The sequence below is a fragment of the Pan troglodytes genome, chromosome 21 (genome assembly GCF_028858775.2).
Source record: "Pan troglodytes isolate AG18354 chromosome 21, NHGRI_mPanTro3-v2.0_pri, whole genome shotgun sequence".
In the NCBI taxonomy this organism is placed as follows: Eukaryota; Metazoa; Chordata; class Mammalia; order Primates; family Hominidae; genus Pan; species Pan troglodytes.
Genome location: NC_072419.2, coordinates 48,554,426 through 48,577,429, shown reverse-complemented (window position 1 = coordinate 48,577,429; position 23,004 = coordinate 48,554,426). Strand labels below are relative to the sequence as shown.

General features: G+C 39.8%; 1 protein-coding gene across 13 annotated transcripts in view; it reads left to right on the top strand.

Moving 5' to 3' along the window:
* The window catches only part of PTPRT (protein tyrosine phosphatase receptor type T), a 1,128,501-nt gene that overhangs the window by 876,849 nt on the left and 228,648 nt on the right, over positions 1 to 23,004 (top strand). For all 13 annotated transcript variants that reach the window (XM_054674440.1, XM_003316939.5, XM_054674441.1 and 10 more), the window contains exon 12: positions 3,028 to 3,301. In XM_054674440.1, the coding sequence (XP_054530415.1) occupies positions 3,028 to 3,301 (274 nt within the window). The remainder of the gene's footprint in view (positions 1 to 3,027; positions 3,302 to 23,004) is intronic.

The following is a 23,004-nucleotide window of genomic DNA, read 5'->3' as shown; positions in this document are numbered from 1 at the left end:
CAGCATTTGAATGATCAGAGCCCGGTGAGAACCCATCTTCTTGCTTGGCCACAACTATGGAATCTTATGCTAGTTGTGGACAGTAAATGAGGACAGCCATGTGGTTCCTCTTGATCCATCCCATCACAGGAGGGCCAGAGACAGTAGGAACTGATTCTTGGAGGGGGATTCAGTCCCAGGGAAGCTCCCAAGGCTTTGGGGGTCTCAAATTAGAGGGGAAAGATGACAGAAGGATTTAAGGTAGAATGGGAAGTCTGTCTGAGAAAGCAAGACAAAGGCCTTGTTATGTAGATGTGATCGATTCAAGCGGTGATTAGGGATAGGCTGGCCCTCAGAAGAAAGCAGGGACTCCCAGCTCTTTCCAACTCCTGGTCCTGGGGATGAGGCTATTGGTTCCTTCTAATCTGCTGAAGAGGATATGAGGACTGCTTTGGTTGCATGCTCCCAAATCCAATGCAGTGTTCTTAGGTGCTGTTGTGAGCTTCAGCAGGAGAGCCCAAGAGGTTGTCTGCTTCATGAAGCTCTTTTGTGTTTGCCCTTTCCCTCACAGATCAGAGTCCCACAAGTAATGGACCCTCAACTGGTCCAGCTACTATTAGCATTCAAGCCAGATTCAAAGATTTACCTGAATATATTGTTATTTATAAAGCAGTGCAGGTCCTGAAAACTCTGTTACACCCCTCCCCTTCTGCCCTGCAACCTCTAGGTTTGGGTATTAGGTCCTTGTGCTATTTTTCAGTGACTGCTTTGAGCTTAGCTGTCCTGATAAACATAGGAATTGTACAGTTGAGAAGGACCCTAGAGTTGAGGAAGTGATTATTGAAATCATAATTTAATTTAAACGTTTATTGACTTCAACAGGCATTATGAACATGCATAGATGGTGCACACCCACACACAAACTTTGGGTTGTTAACACATTCTCAGATGTTACACACACTTATTTAGAAGTCTAAACACTCAGGTTAGCCACGTTCATCTGAATGTTATATTTACTCATTTGGAGTTAGATGCCCAGGTAATACAGATCCTCACTTGGAAATGGTACACCCTCAGATGTAGTGTGCATTTCTTGAGAGATTGTCCACATCCACTCGCATGTCACTCACATGCACTCTGAACTGTCAGGTTCTTACTCAGATGTGTATGTACAACAGGCATGGTCATTGAGCTGCTGTTTACCTGCACTCATCTAAGTGTGGCATATACTCATATGCCCAGCGCTTCCTTTTCGCATGCCTGAAAATTCCTATGCTCAAGAAAATTCACAGGAAAACTTGCCATATTGAGTGTGTCACCTTTTCTTAGGGCAGTTCTCCATAGCCTTTTTTCCTTAATGAAATAGTCCTGTGTCTCTGTCATCTCCCAAGTTGTACTCCTTAATCAAGTGTCTTTAGATGGATAGTCTGATTGAAGGATGGTAGCCTGCAACACGTTTCATTTTTGATAAACCACATGCTGGTTCACTATGCCCTGTTTAAATGATTGGTTTGGGGTCCCCTACTGCAACCACCTCATTAATTCACAGAAGTCTCCAGTGGGTACTCTTTGGGCAATGGATCTTCTGTTTTAGATCATGAGTCCCAGAGATCTGTGCAATAAAGCTCTTCTAAAAGAAGAGCATTTATTCCAGAGAACTATAAACTGTGGGGCATTCAAAGAGATTGAAAAATGTTCTCCAACTTACAAACCTTAAAAGAACTTTTACAAAGAGAGTCTAACATTGGGTATCAGTTGATATTCAATAAAGGATCAGTCATCTCTATTCACACACTAGCATCTTCTTACATCCTTCTAACTTGAAGGGAACAATATGAGATCACTAGACAGGAACTCAAGGCAATCGCTGTTTATCCGATTAGGGTTTCTGCATCCAGGCAGATTTGGTTTCATGTTTGCTTTCAATTTTAATTCAATCCAATTTAATTCATTTGAACAAGCATTCATTGATCACTTGTTGGGTGACAGGCATCCTGCTGGGCAGTATGGGGCGGGGGTGGAGAATGAAGCAGAGATAAGTAAGCCACAATGCCTACTTTGTAAAAGGTCACAATCTAGCCAGTGAAAGAGTAGTCCCATCTCATGATATTGGAAAACAAAGCAGATGGAGATTAGGTGAGCTCTAGGGGAACTAAAGAGGGAGGTAATTCATCCAGACTGGACATATCTGGACAGGCTTCATAGAGGAAGTGAAAGACATGCTCAGCCTTTGGAGGAAACCAGAAGTGGCCAGGATGCAGGGCATTGCAGGTAGAGGAAGCATAAGTCAGTAATGCATGAGGTGAGATCCAAAAGATGTCTGTGCAATAGCATGGGGTCTGGAGTAGCTGGAAGATGGGAATACCATGAGAAGACCTTCTAAATGGAAGACAGAAGGCAGGCACAGAGGACTTCAAATGCCAAGATTAGGAGTTTAGATTGTATAATTTGGACAATGGAAGGCCTATGAAAGTGTTTGAAGAGCTATATGATTAGGAAGCCATATGATTAGGATGAGTGATTAATAAATCAAGTGCCTTAGAGGCAAAGAGACTAGTTGAATCTGGGTAAGTGGGAAAGTGTCCAACCAAGGCATTATCAGTGGAAGGAGAAAAGAGAGGTGGGGCAGATGCAAACCTGCAGAAGCCAAATCAACAGACTTCTGTAAGGCTGTTGATTAGGATGAGGAGTGAGAACGAAGGAGTTAAGAACTGAGGATGAGCCCTAGATTCAGATTCTGGCCACTTGTCAGATGCTGCTACCATTTACTAAGAAAGGAAATGTAGAAGGAGGAGCAGATAGGTTTGTAGGGGTTGGGGCTAAGTTGAGTTTTAGATGTGTCTAGTGTGAGCTGGCTCTGAGACAGCTAAGTGGAGGTAAAGTTCTACAACGTGGTAGGTTTGAAAATCTGATGCTCAGGACTGGAGTTTTGTTGTAGACCGAAGCAATGCTTCCACATAGGAGAAGTTGGGTTGACACCATTAGAGCTAACAAGCTCATTCTTCCAGAAAGTTGCTCAACCATCTGTGTCTCCTCTTTCCTGTCCAGTGTTTATCAGCTGGTTGTCAAGGAGGAGCGACTTCAGAAGTCACGGAGGGCAGCTGACATTATTGAGTGCTTTTCGGTGCCCGTGAGCTATCGGAATGCCTCCAGCCTCGATTCTCTACACTACTTTGCTGCTGAGTTGAAGCCTGCCAACCTGCCTGTCACCCAGCCATTTACAGTGGGTGACAATAAGACATACAATGGCTACTGGAACCCTCCTCTCTCTCCCCTGAAAAGCTACAGCATCTACTTCCAGGCACTCAGCAAAGCCAATGGAGTAAGTATGGCCACATGGAGGCCATTCCTTGCGTTGTTTGTATTTTTTCATTCTCAAATGATAAGTCAGCAGGGCTCTAGAGCAGAGGTTGAAAAACTAAGGCCCATGGGCCAAATCCTACCTCATGCCTTTAAATTAAAAAAATAATAATACAGCTATGCCTGTTCATTTACATACTGTCTATGGCTGTTTTGATGCTTAACAGTAAAGTTGAACAGTTGTAACAGAGACTATATGCTCCACAAAGCCTAAGATATTTATTATATGGTTTTTTACATAAAACCTTTGCACACTCCTGTATTAAAGTAAAGAGATGGTGCTTTACTTGAGGAAATTACATGACCTCTCTGATCCTTAAGTTCTTCATATATAATAATAATATCTATCAATTTGCTATCTAGGAATGCACTAATCATGGTTTAGTTGATTAGTGATTAATACGCCCTTTGTCATTGCCATTGGTCACATTAGAAAATAGTGTTTCTCCAAAGACAAGGTAGCCATTTTTGTGTCAAATATTTCTTTGGTCGAGGATTGGCGCCAGTCATAATATTAGAAAATCACAGGGCTGGAAAGCATATCAAAGGTCATTCAACAATCTCAAACACACACAAAACAATGGTTCTATCCATACTACAACACCAATTAACTGGCATTAGTGCTTATTCTTGAATACCTCCAATGACAGAGAACTCATTTACCTCTGAGGTAGCTTTACTGTTTTCTGGAGTAGGGAGTGGGCTGTGTCTCTAAGGAGGCTTTTTAATGTACTTACTGAAATATTTCCTGTTGAAGTTTCTATCCATTGTTCTTGATTCACACTCTTAGCATCCTACAAAACCAATGCAACCACCTTCTTGTTTTATAGTCTTTCAGTTACATAAGATCTTTTCTAACACCCTTTTCTTCTCTATATAAATGTGCCCATAAGATTGTCTTTTCTGCAAGCTAAATATCTTTAGCCTCTTTTATTACAGAAGTTTGTATTTTCCATCAAGGTGGTCATATTTTCATATTTCTTTTCTTTTCTTTTCTTTTTTTTTTTTTTTTTGACAGAGTCTCACTCTGTTGCCCAGGCAGGAGTGCAGTGGTGCCATCTTGGCTCACTGCAAGCTCCACCTCCCAGGTTCATGCCATTCTCCTGCCTCAGCCTCCCGAGTAGCTGGGACTACAGGTGCCCACCACCACACCCAGCTAATTTTTTTGTATTTTTGGTAGAGACGGGGTTTTACCGTGTTAGCCAGGATGGTCTCGGTCTCCTGACCTCGTGATCTGCCCGCCTCAGCCTCCCAAAGTGCTGGGATTACAGGCGTGAGCCACCGTGCCCAGCCCCAAAGTGGTCATATTTCTTTTAACAAATACCAACAAATGCTAAGACCTACAGTTCATATTAAGTTTATGTAGTATGTGCCCTCCAAGAGCTTATAGAAATGTAAGGAAGTCTGTCATGTGCCTTGTTATGCAGTGTATAACATGGAGAACTGAGAAGCTTGCTGGAGAAGGGAAGCCTGAGACAGAAGCAAGATTTGGTGAAGTGTGTGGGGAACAGCCTGGGCAGGCTCTGGGTGGCCAAGATGGAGAGTTTAATCTGTCAATGGCAGTCAGTGCTTGGTGAGAAACCCGGATTGAGGAACTAATTAACATTTAGAATGTCCACATACCCATTTAAATTCCACTGTGGTATTTCAGTTCTGCATTTATTACTGGTTCAAGCAACACTCCTCACAGAGAGCATAAGACTACAAAGAGAAGCTGCCAGACTGCCTTCCACCTGTCCATCTGGTCTTCCTGCTGCATGAAGCACTCTGATGTATTGAGCAGGAAGACATAAAAATTGGCAGAAGCATCTGGGGCTCATCTTGTTCTCGGTTCTCGGCATCCCACACTGGCCAGTTTATCAGTTCAGCACAACCCTCTAAGAAGGTGTGGCTTTCCCTGCTCTTGGCACATATCAAAAGTTGTGGTTGAGTTTCCATGATGAGATGAGAAAGAAGTAGCTTTACTTTATTCTTCCCACTAAGATACTCAGAAAACCTAGAAATAGAGCATGGCTATAGAACCCGGGAAACCAACAGATGCACATCAGAAGGAATGTCCTCACCATAAGAGTGGTTGGCCCTGAGCCAACCACAGAGGTTTTGTTACAGGAAAGGGGTCCTGATCCAGACTCCAAGAGAGGGTTCTTGGATCTCGCGTGAGAAAGAATTCAGGGTAAGTCCATATAGTGAAGTGAAAGCAAGTTTATTAAGAAGGTAAATGAACAAAAGAATGGCTACTTCATAGACAGAGCATCCCTGAGGGCTGCTGGTTGTCCATTTTTATGGCTATTCCTTGATATGCTAAACAAGGGTGGATTATTCATGCCTCCCCTTTTTAGACCATATAGGGTAACTTCCTGACATTGCCATGGCATTTGTAAACTGTCCTGACGATGGTGGGAGTATAGCAGTGAGGTCTACCAGAGGTCACTCTCATGGCCATCTTAGTTTTGGTGGATTTTAGCCAGCTTCTTTACTGTAAGCTGTTTTTATAGCAAGGTCTTTGTGGCCTGTATCTTGTACCAACTTCCTATCTCATCCTGTGAGTTAGAATGCCTTAACCATCTGGGAATGCATCTCAGTAGGTCTCAGCCTCATTTTACCCAGGTCCTATTTAAGATGGAGTTGCTCAGGTTCAAATGCCTCCGACAGTTTGCTCCCCAAACATCATATCAGAGACCTCCCTCTTCAAGACTCAGGGATTTGCCATAGAGAAAAAAAAAAAAAAAAAAAAAAAGGATCTCACTCTGAAACTGCCTCATCTCAGAAGCAGTTTTGACACTGCATCAGAAATGAACAAGGCCATTTAATTACCTGTGCCTTCTATTCCACACCATGCATATGGTGTGCTTTGTAACTAAGATTCCGAGTAATGAAACACAGGCAGGAATGGAATTGGATGAGTGCTTATGCCACATGTCTTGCAGGTGCACTTGACCTCACAGGAACAGACAGGGGAAAAGCAATGGGAGCTGGGCACTCAGAAGGCTGTACTTTTCTGGCAAAGGAAAAACTACACACTGTTTCAAATGACTGTCTTTAGTATTAAATTTTACTTGAGAAGAGTTGGGTGAAAGGGTCATTGAAGCAGAACAGCCATTCTCAGTCTAACAAATCTCTGCCTGGTCCCTCTCAAATTTTTCCATATCATAGAGGGCAGCAGACAATGATGTTAAGCCTGGAGGATTTTTGAGGAGAAAGTGTTATAATCCACAAATTCCTTATCAGCCAAGTTGTTGTTCGTGTGCAAATACATCAGAAAGCCATTCTCGGTATCCAGGGGCTCCCACGTTCCCTGCTTCTAATAAATCATTCACAGAGCAATTGACTGAGCAATGAATCAAAATAAAGAAATCAAGAATTGAGAAATGTGGAATACGAAGACCTACAGTGAGCATAAAACTAATTAAACATAGCATTAATGCTCAATAATGGCTCTAAATGTGTTACAAAATGGAAGGTTAATGTAAAATGTAACTACTTAAGGCAAAGATGCATAATGTAAAAACTTAACAGTTCTAATCTGGATCTATAATTCACTATTTTGTCAACAAAAACTAAGACAAAGTTGGAAGATGGATGAATGTAAATAAAAATCTGCTCATTTTCTCATGTTAGACAAGAGGGAATACATAATTACTGTTTTATTTCTGATACTGAGAATACTAAAAAGTATAGTTCTTTTAAACAAAGTCAGCTCTCCAATCTATACTTAAAAAGCTGAGAAACAACAGTCAACAGAGAAAAATGAAGAAAATAAAGAAAACTATAAGTAAACATGAAAATCAAAACTATAAAAAAAGCCAGAAAATGAAGGCACTAGGTTTGATATGGGGTGGCGGGGAGGTAAAAAAGTGTTGTTTTGCTCCGTTGTGAAAGAGAAAGAAAACAGCTTAGGTCAAAGAAAGATCAGAATTACCCATATTTCTGTCACTAAAAGATTAAAGACAAAGGATGAGATAGAGTTATATTAAACTCAAGTGAAAGAAAGCAGAAATGGGCATTTGTTGCAGGATAGTTGTGAGCCAGGTGGAATAATTTACTATCAACAAATTTCATTGCTCCCTACTCTACCTGCAAGTTTTAGTCAAGGCAGGGTAGGAGAATTCTGAGGTCTGGACATCTTTGTTCTATGGATGTTAAGGATGGTTTGTCAGGTTAACAGAGTGGCTATGAATTCAACCTTTACTATCAGACTGCCTAGGTACAAAACCCTAGTAGCTGTGTGACTTTCAGTAAACTACTAAAATAATTAGATATGATGGATTAATTAAGGAAACATCTGTCAAGCACATGCAATATGTCAAAAAAGGCATTTTTCTGAGTGCTGAGAATGCAGCAGTGAGTCAAGCAAAGATCCCTGATCTCATCGTGTTTTCATTCTAGTGGGGGAGAGAACAAAAATAAATAAGTGAAATAATGTATCGAATAATGAATCCTTAGGTTTCACATTAGGAATGTGGAAGTCAGTCATTAAATGTTTACTATTATCAGCATGAGGATAAAGACATTTTATAGACTCTTTGTTGATCTGTGAATATGAAGTATTTTAACCCAGCCATGTGAACACCATGCAGAGTTCAAGTGTGGCATGCACTATAAGATATGGTGCTCAGGGTTCTTGCAGGCATTTTCATGACACAAGAGTTGTTCACAGGCACTTGTGTTGGGAATTTTGTTCCAATTAGTAATCTCACATTTACCCATTGATGCCTTCTTACAGATAAAAATGTAGTCCCATTTGTCCTGGCACACTGTCTTTGGTGCCTAATTCACAACACCTGTCTCTTATGAATTAGACCATGTTGTAACCATTTGTTTTGGATATAGCAATATTATAGAACTATAGCATCGTAGAGTAGGAAGGACTTTGAAGTGTCATCTAGTCTAGACGAGAAGCCAAAAAAAAATCTCCAATAAAGCATTCTTAGCAACACATTGTATTGCTTCAGCTTGATCAATGCAAATTGCTGGAGTGAAAGGGAGTTGATTCCTTTGTGGAGCAGGTAAAATTGTTAAAGCTTTTTTCCCACATAGAGCTAAATTCTGTCTCCTTGACTCTCCCCTTGTAGCCACTTGTATTGATTTGAACAAATCAAAACGTTCTTTCCTTTGTTAGCCTTTCAGAGAAAATAAGGCAGTACCAACTACCCTCCTCTGGCCACTCAAGTTGTTTCTCATTGATAATTAACATGCTATTACTTCTTTTATTTTTCACATGGCATAATTTCTGGGTATCCTTCATCCTACTTACCCTTTTCTCTGATAGGCTTCTTTTCCCCATCATGTTCTCCTCAAAAAGAGTTGCCCAGAACCTATCACTGTTCTTCAGATATGGTTCAGACATGCCTGCTAGATTTTAACTAAGCCTCCTGTCTTGAACCTTTCCTAAGACATTATTTCTCAAACATCCCAACATGTTTTTCACTTTGGGGTCTTAATTCAGGGTGCATTTTACGTACATCTGTCTTTTCTTCACTGTTTGCCGAGCTAGTACCTTCTCATTTTTCAGGCCTGAGTTTCAATCTCACATCTCCAGAGAAGAGTCCAACCATATTACCTAAGAACCACCCACCAGCACTCACTCATATGTTAACCCACTATCTTTCTATATTACACTAGATATATATGTATTTTATTTGCACATGTTGTTGGGTACTGCATGCCTCCCACAGCATGCTGAGAGCTCCAAGAGTGATGAATTGTGGTTGGTGTGTTTGGGTTTTTTTTTTTTTTAGCTGCTATATCCTCCATGCTGAGTGTACTATTTAACACATAATAGACACCTAATAATCATTTGATGGATTAATGAAAGAATGAGACTATGAACTGTTTCTTGTTGTCTATGAATCTGTTTCCTCACTTATAAATTCAAATAGTAATATATACTTCACACAGTCTGTTTGAGGATTAAATAAGAAAAGGATATTGAATAATGAAAAGCACCAAGTAGGTGTCAGTACAGTCTGAATTTCCATTCAGCGTAGAATGAGAGATGTTGTTTGAGCCATTTTCACCATAGATAAAAAAGTCCTAAAGGACCTTTTTTCTCCATCATAGTAGTAAGATTTTTTTCCCCAGATGTCTCATTTCCCAAGCTCCAGGCTCCTGGGCAGCCTTGATTTCCTCCAAATCCTCCAAATGGTACCCAGGGTAGCTGTCTCAGTTGTAAACAGCGGGTGGGTGCAGTTTCGCATTGTTTGTTTCACACTCTTCCCAGAATGAGGTCTGCTGAATCTACTGTTCTCTGCATCCTCACCACCATTAGCCGTAATTGTGAAGTTGAAAGGACCATAATTAACGGTTGGATGCAAAACAAGTGTGGCAAACTCATGCAAATATCCATCAGAAGCCACCTTTTGTTGGGCAATGCTGTTATGCATGTTCTATTTATGCAGAGGATAAAAGTCTTTTCTTGTCATATCCTTTCCATCATGTAGGGGTACATTTAACCTGGATGATGCCTCTGCCAAATGCTAAGCTAAATAAGAGAAGTGGGAAGTAGCAGGGTGATTGTTCTCTCTCTCCTACTTCCTCCTCCAGTTCTTGAACTCAATTGCTTCTTGAGAGCACTTGGAAACCAGATGCTGTGTTGAATTGGTCATGATGCTTGCAGTATAATCACGTTATAATAGTGGGGATTATGTAGGTAGAGCTAGGTTAGGGAAAATTCTGTGTCTCTGAATGAATTGGGAGAAATTATATTCACTTGTGTCCAACCACTGTTAAAGAAATGGTTGCACATGGATGGGTTTTCTGTGGCATGATAGAGTGGAAAGAACTGAAAGTTGAGCATCAGACAGACTTGGCTTTGAATTTTGGCTGCTCTCAGCTATGTGAACTTGAACAGTTTACTTAACATCTCAAGATGGAGAATATGATTAATGATCTGCCTGAAAAAAATCGGGAGAGAGTAAATTAGACAATGTATATTAAAGTATCTTATCGCATTACAGTTGGACTATTCTTTTTTCTTTTGGCTGCTTTCCAGAGGCTCCTCTTCTGAGGGGGAAGAGGGTTGGAGCATCCTTACCTGGCATATACCGATTTGTCCAGTAAACTCCACATAGAAGCACACACCTTCCTAACTTTGGAGGACTTTAGGACTTGTGTCTGTGTCCCAGCTGTTGACCGCCTTGACTCACCCATGACTCACCCCAGGCTGTATTCCTCTTAGTTTAACTTCCCATACATGGTTTTGTCACTGGAAAGGGGTCCGGATCCAGACCCCAAGAGAGGATTCTTGGTTCTTGTGGAAGAAAGAATTCTAGGCAAGTCCACGCAAGTTTATTAGGAAAGTTAAGGGATAAAATAATGGCTGCTCCATAGACAGAGCAGCAGTATGAGCTGCTGGTTGGCCATTTTTGTGGTTATTTCTTAATGATATGCTAAAAAAAGGGGTGGATTATTCATGAGTTTTCTGGGAAAGGGGTGGGCAATTCCCGGAACTGAGGGTTCCTCCCACTTTCAGAACATATAGGCTAACTTCTTGATGTTGTCATAGCACTTATAAACTGTCATGGTGCTGGTAGAAGTGGCTTTTAGCATGCTGATGCATTATAATTCGCATATAATGAGCAGGAGAATGACCAGCCGTCACTTTTGTCACCATCTTGCTTTTGGTGGGATTTGGCCGGCTTCTTTACTGCAACCTGTTTCATCAACAACATCTTTATGACCTGTATCTCATGCCAACCTCCTGTTTCTTCCTGTGACTTAGAATGCCTAACCTCCTGAGAATACAGCCCAGTAGGTCTCAGCCTTATTTTATCCAGCCCCTATTCAAGATGGAGTTGCTCTGGTTCAAAGGTCTCTGACAGTTTCAAGCCTGATATCTGTTCCTGTTGAGTCTTTTGGCACAATTGATCTTATCTTTTGGGTATGATATTGCCCGTTCTACCCCATTTCTTATTTCTCTTGTTAGTTCAGTGACTGTTCGCATGTCACTTATGAAAACCTCAGATAGACGTGGAATGAGAAGCTGTAGATATAAGCTCTAGAGGGTTCGAGTTAAGATCATCAGGAGATCACATGGCAGTTTGGGTCTTGGATACCCCATCAGGAAGTTTATTTGAAAACTCCTATATTGGTTAAGATAAGCTAAATTATTCCGTAGTAACAACAACAAAATCTCACTGGATCACTTCTGCTATATATTTGAAATGGGTCAGCAGAGGGTCTCTGCTTGTTGCAGGCAGAGACTCAGGCCAACAGAATGTCCATCTTGACACCACCACCAAGTCTGAGAAAGAAAAATGTGGCAAATAGAGCATTCGTTCTGCAAGTTTCCACACAAAGTGGTGCATAGCATTTTCACATTCCACTGGCCAAGGCTAACCACATGGCCACACTTAATTTCAGAAAGAATAAGGCAGTGCCTTCTATATGCCTAGGAGAACTGGAATATTTGAGAACTTCCCCAATGACTACCACAATTTTCCATGATGACTAAGCCTCCCCTTCATATTCTTATAATACCCAGACTTGCTCCTGAAGCACCTGGGCAGTTCATACCACAAATCCCGAGGAATTTCAATTGCTTGAGCACCTGCTGTGTCTCAGATATTAAGCAAGGTGCTTTCACCTATGCTGCTTCCTTGATTGGTCTCACAAAGTGACTACATTTTTGTCAGTAGATGGACGAATACCTAGAAGCCCCTGGAATCCCATGGGGTCTCAGTTACTTCGCACTGAAGGAGGGATTTTAGTAACAGCTTTTCCCCTTTACCTCCATGGAGGAATGGTAAAGAAATGCCTGAAACTCAATGTGCTGCTGTTCCACCCTGAAAAGCAACGGTCTTCCAATGCTTCTATAACTCAGCAGACCTTAGACCTGTACCACCCATCGGTAGCTGAGCCAAGGCAACAGAGAGCTGTGACCCAGAGGCCCCCACGTAACTGTTTGCTGACTTGTCACTATAGTCTATGTAAGGAATCGATTTCTGGATTTTATTAGCTCTGCAGAGCCCTGTTGAAGTGGAGAGGAAGACTGAACTAGACACTTTGATTCCAGGATTATCATTACAACCTTTCCATTACTCCTTAGGAAAATCTCAATCGGGTAAACATCCACTCACAGCTCTTGTCTGTCACCAGAGCCTAGGTTCCATGCCCCATTTATCTGCCTAGAACTCTTTCCCAGTCCTCAGTGGACTCCATCTCCTGGGGCTCACCCACTCACTTGGGCATCCCTGCTTCCAGGCCTCCATTCCATTGTTTGAGCCTTAAAACTCTAAACCCCTGCTGGAGCTCTGTTGGGGCCCAGACTTCTCTCCTTAGGTAAGATAGAAATTCCCCAAGTGTCACCTTGTGCAGATACCAAGATGAGCTCTCCCAGGTTGCTAATTTATTTTTTCATCCACTTACAGTTTCTACAGATTTTATTATCATGGTATGAGACCTCAGGGAGCAAGAACATTTTCCTTCCCATGCAAATATACTTTAAATTCATTTGGAAAGGGAGATGAAGGTTACCCAAATGTTGACAGCTGATAATCTTGTCAGCCTGGGCCTTCAGGGATAAATGCTCCAGACTCCAGTCCCAACAAAGTTCATGGAAATAGCAGCCTCAGTTTCTATATAGCAGCATCTCTGCCTCCATCAGGCCCCTACAATGTAAGGAACCTCGTGAAGCTTGGACTGATTGCCCTCAGATGGTGAAAACGTAGAGAAACTTCTGAATTTGGAAATGGTATCCATGGGTTTTAGAACTGGCTTTTCCGTTTCTCAGCTCCATAGACAGAATACTTGCCTGCCAAACCTCAGTTTCCCCTCTGTCAAACAGGGATGAGATGTGTCCTTCAAGCTCACTAGGACCTTTGTAGCAAGTAAATGGTAGGCGTGATAACTCTTTGCAAAGGACCTTTCAAGTAAAGGTATACTTGCTAAAACACACACACACATACACGCACGCACACACATACACACACATGTTAAAACTGATACTCAATTCAGTTATTGGAAAACTTTGAAGTATCTTTGGTGGAAACACTTGGGTATGTGAATCTAAATTTTTAACTGTAAATTTTATGAAATTTATATACAGAACAAGAATTCAGCATATGTGCATATACACATAAATATTTTAGCATGCATATATATAGATGTATGTGTATATATGAGTATGTATGTATACATGTTCAACTAAATTTTTTTTTTTTACTTTTATTTTATTTTTTGAGACAGAGTCGCACTCTGTCACCCAGGCTAGATTGCAGTGGCATGATCTCAGCTCACTACAACCTCCGCCTCCCAGGTTCGAGTGATTCTCCTGCCTCAGCCTCCCAAGTAGCTGGGACTACAGGCATGCACCACCATGCCTGGCTAATTTTTGTATTTTTAGCAGAGATGGGTTTTCACCATGTTGACCAAGCTGGTCTCGAACTGCTGACCTCAAGCAATCCGCCTGCCTCAGCCTCCCAAAGTGCTGGGATTACAAGCAGGAGCCACTGCACCAGGCCCTAAAATAAAAAGTTTAAATTAGTCTAAGAATCTTATAGTGGAATAAAGAGTAATCATTGCACCAGAGGCCTAGTATAGGTGGTTAGCGCAGGGTACACTATCTGTATCTCCTGAGCTTCCTCGAAGCCAAGGAAAAAAAGAGCATGTGGCAGATTTGCATAGCTTCTCTTACTTGAAGGAAGCATACATATTTTTCATGAAAGACACTAAGAGGGTGATTTATCACATATATCCTTGTATAAGAAGCCCTGAGTTGATGCTGGTCAATGTCATCAGAACATTTTTGCTCAAACACTCAATTAGTCCCTCTTATATCAATCCTATGAAATCTGAGGTTAAAATATAAAAAGTTAATGGAGACATTTGCACTCACAGATTCTGTTTCTTGCACTATAAAATGGCATTAATGCTATTAAATAAGATTAATGAACTTCCAAGTTTGTTTCACCTCAGTATTTTTGATTAATATGTCTAGCATGGGGTCTTTCCTGTTGCATAGATTGTCACTGACCAGCTACATGACCTTAGGCAAGTGACTTAGGCTCTCTGAGTCTCTTCTTCTTTTGGAAAACATTAACACCCATAGTATCAACTTTATAAGAATGTTTCTAAATATTAAATAATAAGATGAATAAAACACTTATCACAGTGCTTGGCATGCAATAAACATCCAATTAATGTCAGATATTGCTATTACATATCACAGGTGGGATACAGCGTAGAGGTACACTCAGGAAAGAACAAGCAGAATCCATACGGGCAGAGTTTTTAAACCCATGGATCAAATTTGAATAGAGTATGAACATGATATGGGATCAGGGAATTCAGGAGGAGGAAAAAAATTAGTGAAGTCCAGGGTTTCCAGAGATGGCAGCTGACACACTGGCTGCATGAAAGAAAGAGAGGGATTGAGATGTCAAAGGAACTTTGGGAATGTCATACTTACGGAGAGGCAAGTGGAGAAGTGGGACAATTCTTCTGCAGTCCCTTTCCTCCTAGAGGCTGAATTTTCATCAAGTGTCATCTTGTACATCATGGTCCTCAAGTTTGCAAACCCATAAATGCAATTTATTGGGCTACACAGTTGAAGAGATTGACATAAACCATATGTACAAGACACTGATGAAAATAGTAGGCAGTGATTCATTCATCTCCTTCAAAGTTATTCCTGCATCTTTCCTATCAGCAAGTCTGGGTTTCCTGCTATACATCACCTTCTATATTCAGCGATCACCAAGTTCTCTTTGTTCTACACTCTGAAGTTCTCTCTAATCCATGCACTTTTCTCATCTCCAGTGCCACCATCGTAGTTCTGGATAGTAACATCTTTTGCCTGGACAACCTCAACAGTCTCCTAACGCTTCTTCCCACATCCACGATTGCTTGTCTCAAACAGATTCTCGAATCACAGCAAGTGTAAATTGGCACTATATGTATTCTCATTTAACACACAAGCAAGCCAAGGCTGTGAGAGGCTATGATTTGCTGAAGCATACTCCAGAAACAAGAGAACGAGCTGGGGTTGAATCTGTGCATGTAAAAAATGCAGTTAAAAGTCCTGTGCATTTACTGCTCCGTTTCATGCTGAGCCCTAGTCCCACAAGATAGCTTCATAGAGGAATATGGGTGCACTAGAACCAGGAGGATCCCAAATCCCTTATGCACTCATATTTTTCTTTTCCTCCCGCCAAACATGGCCAGCCTAAGTCCCTCGGTCAATCTTGAAACACCTGCTGGCCCTGCCATTAACATCAACAAATAGTGAGGAGCTGTACTAATAACAATTATCATAATAAATTGGCCTTTGATTACATCTGTCACCTGAGAATTTCAAAGACTTTACAAACATCAATTAGTAATTACAGCTCAATGGATCTCTTACAGAGCAGGAATCATTAAGGTCAGATAAGAGCTGTGCAGGGAAGCATGAAGGACTGCTCTGGTTTGGGTTGGTTTAAACCAGGGGGTTGCAGCTCCTAATAGAAAGTCTAAGTCCCTCTTCATGAGGTGCAGAGAAACTACATTTCCAACTTCTCAATTAGGGGATAGTTTGTACACAGCCTCAAAGTCCTATTGTTGAGGAATGGGAAGTATAAAATGCAGTATTGGAAGGGAGCTTATTGATTGTCCAGTTCTCTTCTTTCAGCAGATAAAAGGAAACTGAAGTCCAGTATGGGGAAGTTATTTGCTCAAGATCAGAGCCATGGCTTAAACCCAGTCTCCCACACCCCATTTGCATTTGTTTACTCTGCAGAATTGTGCCTTCATTGGTCATGAGCTCCTCTGTAAGGAGATATGAATGATGATGATAAAACCCTAAAAACCCACCAATTATTTATTATGGGCTTGTTGTGAGTCAGTTGGGAATACAGATAAATAAGTTGCAGTTCCTGCCCTCAGCGAACCCACAATCCAGTGGAGAAGACAGCCATGAAGACAAATGTGGGCAATAAATTATCAGCAATCCCAGTGGCAGAATACCTGGTGTGTTCAGCTATAAACCTGGAGGTAGAGGGGATGAGGAGGTGCCTAGGAAAATCTTGTAGAAGAAGTGACATTTGACTTGGCTATTAGAAGGTAAGTGGATATTTTCCAGGTAGACAGCGGGGCAGAGGAAAGTGTATGTTTTGCAAAGGAAGCACCTGAGCAGAAGCCCAAAATTGGGGATTCCCTGATACATTTGGGAAGACAATCCCGGTGTTGGTTCCGGGATATGGAATGAAGCCCAGAGAGAGGCAGATATCAAATAATGCTGGGCTTTGTATGCCATGCTAAAATACTTGGCATTTATTCTGTTGAAAACAGGGAAAAGAAAAAAAATTGTCTTGCCTATAATCTCAATATCAATTTATTAGAATCATAAAGTCATGCATATATATTTGCATCCTTAAGGCACTTGTGCTCACAAAATTTTGTTTACCCTAGAGAGTTGTACAGAGGGTATTGCTCCCATTCTACAGATGAGAACACTGTAAGTCAGAAAAAATAAGGAATGTACCCAATGTCACTCATGTTGGGAAAAACAAAATTTGAATGTCTCAATTTTTTATTGATGACATACTCCATATGTATTGTTCTCACCTTTAAAACACACGTTGTTAGCTAAGAAACGTTTCACACATACAAAAGTCAAGATGATAACAGACTGATCTGTATGTGCCCATCACTCAGCTTCAACAATGATCATCAACCCATCGTCAAATTTGTTTTTTTTCCAACTTACTTTCTCTTCCACCAATATTTCTAACTCCTTTTTTTCAAGGTAGTTTCAAATGCACAGAGATGTTTCAAGAATAGTGTAAAGAATGTTAATAAACTCTCTATAGAGATTCCCTAATTGCTAACAGTTTACCACAATAGATTTACCATCCCATTTTCTCTCTCTCCCTCTCCCGTTCTTTCTCTTCTTCCCCTATTTGTCTGTTTGTCTATCTGTCTATAAATCACCCCTTTACTCCTAAATGCTTTAATGTGCAATTTCCAACATAACTACAATACAATTACCAGGAAATTAATGTCCACATAATAATACTAGCCTCAGTTTTGCCAATTGTCTCAGTCATATACTTTTTAGTAAATTGAAACAATAACAAAAAAAAACCTGGTCCAGGGTCACATGTTGCCTTTAGTTGTCAGTTCCCTTTAGAGTTCTCATCTCTGTCTTGCCTGGACTTTTATGCCCTTGACTCTTAAAAATTACAGACCAGTTATTTTTTAGAATGTCCCTCAAGTTGGGTTTGTCTGAGGTTTTCTCAAGATTAGATTGAAGTTATGCATTTTTGTCAGGAATACCACAAAGGTGATGTTGCTTCCTTCTCAATGTATCATACTAGGTGGCACATGATATCAACTTGTTCCATTACTGGTGACATTAACTTTGATTACTTAAACTGTTGTCCATTAAGGTTTTCTCCACTATAAAGCTACCATTTCTTTGTAATGTATAAGTGTTTTGTACACACATATTTCTAGACTATGTAAAATCTTGTTCTTCAAACTTTCATCTTTTAGCATTTGCTGATATTTTTTGTTGAAATCAACTATTACAAAGATGTTTGCTATTAGGTATATCTCCCAATGCTATCCCTCCCCCCTCCCCCCACCCCACAACAGTCCCCAGAGTGTGATGTTCCCCTTCCTGTGTCCATGTGTTCTCATTGTTCAATTCCCACCTATGAGTGAGAATAGGCGGTGTTTGGTTTTTTGTTCTTGCGATAGTTTACTGAGAATGATGATTTCCAATTTCATCCATGTACCCTAAAACTTAAAGTATAATAATAATAAATAAAAAATATAATAATAATAATACAAAGAAAAAGATGTTTGCCAAATGACAATTTTCTAATTCCATCATTTGTTCCACATTTATTAGTGGACATCTATTCCGAGGATGAGTTCTCTTTTCTCCCCTATTTTCAATGTATTAATTTATTTATATTGATAAAAATTTATAGATTCTTCTTTTATTCAGTTGTTTATACTTCAGTACTATCATCATTTACTTTTATGCTCAAATTGTCCCAGAATTAGCTAGTGTGAGCCCCTTCAAGATGGTTCTTTTGTCATTCTGAAATGTCTCCAGCAGTTCTTGAAAACTTATTTTCTTTCTGACAGAATCTTGTGCTTCCTTTGCCCCAGCTCTGGTTCCTTTAAATGGGGAATGGTACTTATTATAGAAACTCAGACCTGGGAACGAGTGGCAATCATTGTTAGTGAGTATCACCGATTCTAGGCTCTTTGTCTATGTATCCCTCTACCTGTCTATCCATCTATCTTTCTGTCTTTTTTTTTTTTTTTTTTTTTTTTTTTTTGAGACGGAGTTTTGCTCTTTTGCCCAGGCTGGAGTACAATGGCGTGATCTTGGCTCACTACAACCTCTGCCTCCCAGGTTCAAGTGATTCTCCTGCCTCAGCCTCCTGAGTAGCTGGGATTACAGGCACCGGCCATCATGCCCAGCTAATTTTTTTATTTTTAGTAGAGACGGGGTTTCACCATGTTGGCCAGGCTGGTCTCAAACACCTGACCTCAGGTGATCCACCTGCCTCAGCCTCCCAAAGTGTTGGGATTACAGGCATGAGCCGCCACACCCAGCCTTTAGCTATCTATCATAAAAGGCAAAAGTGGCCGGGTGCGGTGGCTCATGCCTGTAATCCCAGCACTTTGGGAGACCAAGGCAAATGGATCATGAGGTCGAGAGATCGAGACCATTTTAGCCAACACGGTGAAACCCCATCTCTACTAAAAATACAAAAAATTAGCTGGGCGTGGTGGTGCATGCCTGTAGTCCCAGCTACTCGGGGGGCTGAGGCAGGAGAATCGCTTGAAACCAGAAGGCGGAGGCTGCAGTGAGATGAGATCGCACCACTGCACTCCAGCCTGGGCAACGAGAGTGAAACTGTGTCTCAAAAAAAAAAAAAAAAAAAAAAAAAAAAAAGGCAAAAGTTCATGATACCCCCATTCTAGTCCAACATCAAGGAGTTTATTCCAGCCTTCACTCTTCCCATTTCTGTAATTCCCTTCTCTGACAGTGAGAAGCTTAACTTCATTATTATTCATATATTTACTTATTGTTCAACATAGAATACTCAAGAAGTATTTCCAGAAATATTAATCTTAGCAAAACAAACCTACTAACTAGGGTTCAATATATATTTTCTGTTCTCTCTTCAGTCTAAATATATGCAAACCGTTGTGTTGAAAATTATTTGGTTTATTTTTTTTCTTTCACTAGAATATGGTTATGTATTTATTGGAAATTAAGTTAGGTTTGTTTATGACTCTTTGTTTTTAATTTTAGTTTCATTTTGCCCATCTCTGTTGATTTCTTAATATGTAAAACATTATAACGTGGTTCTAAAAGTCTAGCTGTACAAACAAGTGCATACAGAAAAGCACATATCACTTCTTTTACATCACCTCTACCATCCACTGTTGGAAACCAATGTCATTAATTTCTTGGCGGTTTTTTTTTGTGAAAATTATGAAGTCAATGTATGTTATATTTCCCCTTCTTCTTATAGAAAAGCTAACATACTATAGATACTTGGGTATCACTTTATATTATTTCATAAATGTCTTCCTTATTTTTTTTTTTACAGCTGCACAGTACTCTTTGTTTTGTTTTGTTTTGTTTTGTTTTTTTGAGACAGAGTCTTGCTGTGTCACCAGGCTAGAGTGCAGTGGCATGATCTTGGCTCAACTGCAACCTCCCCCTCCTGGGTTCCAGCCATTCTCCGGGCTCAGCCTCTCAAGTGGCTAGGATTAAAGGCACCCACCACCATGCCCAGCTAATTTTTGTATTTTTAGTAGAGACAGGGTTTAACCATGTTGGCCAGGATGGTCTCTATCTCCTGACCTCATGATCAGCCCGCCTCAGCCTCCCAAAGTGCTGGGATTACAGGCGTGAGCCACCGCGCCTGGCACAGTACTCTATTATGTGATTATAGCTGTTGATTTGGTCACTCTCATGTGTGGCTATATTGTTTTCAATATCTTTCAGTTGCAAACGTTGCTGCATCAAGGAGCTTGTGCACATATATTTTTGTATTGTTGAAGGTGTGTCTTCAGAGTGAATTCCTAGAAGAGGAATTGTAGGATGAAAGGGTGGACTAATACACAGTTTTGCTAGATGTCGCTAAATTTCCTTCCTTAAGGGTAAAACCAACTTGCATTTGTCCCAGCAATGTATGACTGTTTCCTCACAGCCTTGTCAACAGTTTGTGTGGTCTAACTTTCATTTTTGTCACACTTACATGTAAGAAATTATATCTCAATATAGCTTTAATTTCCTTTTTCTTATAAGTGAAATTGCTATATTCTCCTATACTTAGCCATTTTTATGTAATTTTTGAATTACCTGTTTATGTCTTTGGCTCAATTTTCAGTTTGTTTTTTACTTTTTCTATTAATTTTTAAAGTTATTTATATATCAGAGATATCAGTACTTTATCTGTGATATATGTTGCAGTTTTTTCCAGTTTGCGATTTATCTGTTGACTTTGCTTATATTTTTGCCACAGCAAATAAAATGTTGTCAGATGAATCTTTTTTTTCTTTTATTACATTTAAACTTTGAATCACAGTTAAAAAGTTTTTTCTTACACTCAGGCTATAAAGGAATTTACCCATGTTTGCTTCTAAGTCTTATGTATTTTAGTATTTTTATATTTAGTTTTCTGATGTTTGGTCTTTGTTTTTGTGTATGATGTAAATTATGGATCTAATTTTTATCTGTTTTCCCAAATGTCTGTCTAGTTGTCTTAGCAACATGTATTTAAAAGTCCATTTTTGTCCCGATAATTTGAGATGCTGCTTTTCTCATATTTTAAATTTTCATACGTTCTTGGGTGTTTTTCTGGATGTCGTATTCTATCCCACCAGTCTATGTGGCTATTTACGCAGCAGCCCCACACTGTTATAATTATGGGATCTAAACTTTAATGTCTGCGAGGGAAAGTTCCCCATCGAGATTTCCTTTTTCAGTGAGTTTCTAGCTCTTCTTGCATGTTCCCTATAAATTTTAGTGTACACTTGTCCAGATTCATAAAAAGTCTATTCGTAATTCTGGGATTGCATTAAATGTATACATTAATTAGAGTGAAATGACATCTTTAAGATGTTGAATTATCTTACCTGAGATAAGGGATGTCTTTTTATTTGTTCGAGTCTACATTATCTTTCATGGGTGCTGTAAAGTTTTCTTTATACAGGTTTTGTGTGTTCTTGCTATTAGCAAGTATTTCATCTTTGTTGCCATTGTAATGGGGTTTTGCTACCCTTATGTCCTCTGAGTATTGGTTTTATATATGACTACTATTGACTTTGTAAATACATTATGTTTTTGGGGGCATAGATGTTTATACCTATTATATTCTTTGTTAGCTGTGGATTTTAGCAATAAAAAGTATCCTTTGCCATGTGTAATACTTTTTTAGTTGAATTCTTGTTTTATATCAGGATCACTACTATCTCTTTATTATTTTTTCATTTACTGTTTATAGCTTATTTCATTCCTTCCTTTTTACTTTTCTGAAGAAAATTATTTTATTCACCTTTTTTTTGAAATTTTTTAAATTTGTATTTTTGAGGGTACATAGTAGGATATATTTATATATTTCTTTGTTTATGGGGTAAATGAGACGTTTTGATACAGGCATGTGATATGAAATAAGTACATCATTGAGAATGGGGTATCCATCCCCTCAAGCATTTATCCTTTGAGTTACAAACAATCCAGTTACACTCTGTTATTTTAAAATGTACAAATAAATTATTATTGACTATGTTTGTTGTAGCACTGTTTACAATAACAATGTTTTAGATGTGACTTTTATACATAGAAGGTAGTTGGGTCTTGTCTTGTAATCCAAATGAATATCTTTTACATTTCAGTACTTGAGTTAAATCATTAACATTTGGTGATATGACTGAGATATCTCAACTCTGCCATATATTTTAATGTCATAATTTACTATATTAATTTTATAATACTTTCTGGTGTGCTTTCTTTACTCTTTTATTTTAAAATTTCATTTGGTATTTAGGAAGTCTTGTATTTCTGTTCTAGTAGTTACCTTTGTTCTTTCATATTATTTAACACTTTTTTTTTTTTTTGAGACAGAGTCTCGCTGTGTTACCCAGGCTGGAGGGCAGTGGTGTGATCTCAGCTCACTGCAAACCGTGCCTCCCAGGTTCAAGCAATTCTCCTGCCTTAGCTTCCTGAGTAGCTGGGATTACAGGCACGTGCCACCACACCCAGCTTATATTTGAATTTTTAGTAGAGACGGGGTTTCACTGTGTTGGTCAGGCTGGTCTCAAACTCCTGACCTCATGATTTGCTTGCCTCAGCCTCCCAAAGTGCTGGGATTACAGGCGTAAGCCACCGCACCTGGCCTATTTAGCACTCTTAATCCCATCTTTTCTTGTTTAATCTTTTGCTGTCTGGTTTGTCAGATTTTTCTGGTATCCATTAACTTTCACATATTGCCTATATTAGTTCGTTCTCACACTGCTATAAAGATACTACCTGAGACTGGGTAATTTATAAAGAAAAGATATTTGTTTGACTCACAGTTCCACATGGCTGGGGAGGCCTCAGGAAACTTACAGTCATGGCGGAAGGAGAAGCAAACATGTCCTTCACAAGGTGGCAGAAGAGAGACGTGCAAAGCAAAGGAACTAGAGCCCCTTGTAAAACCATCCGAT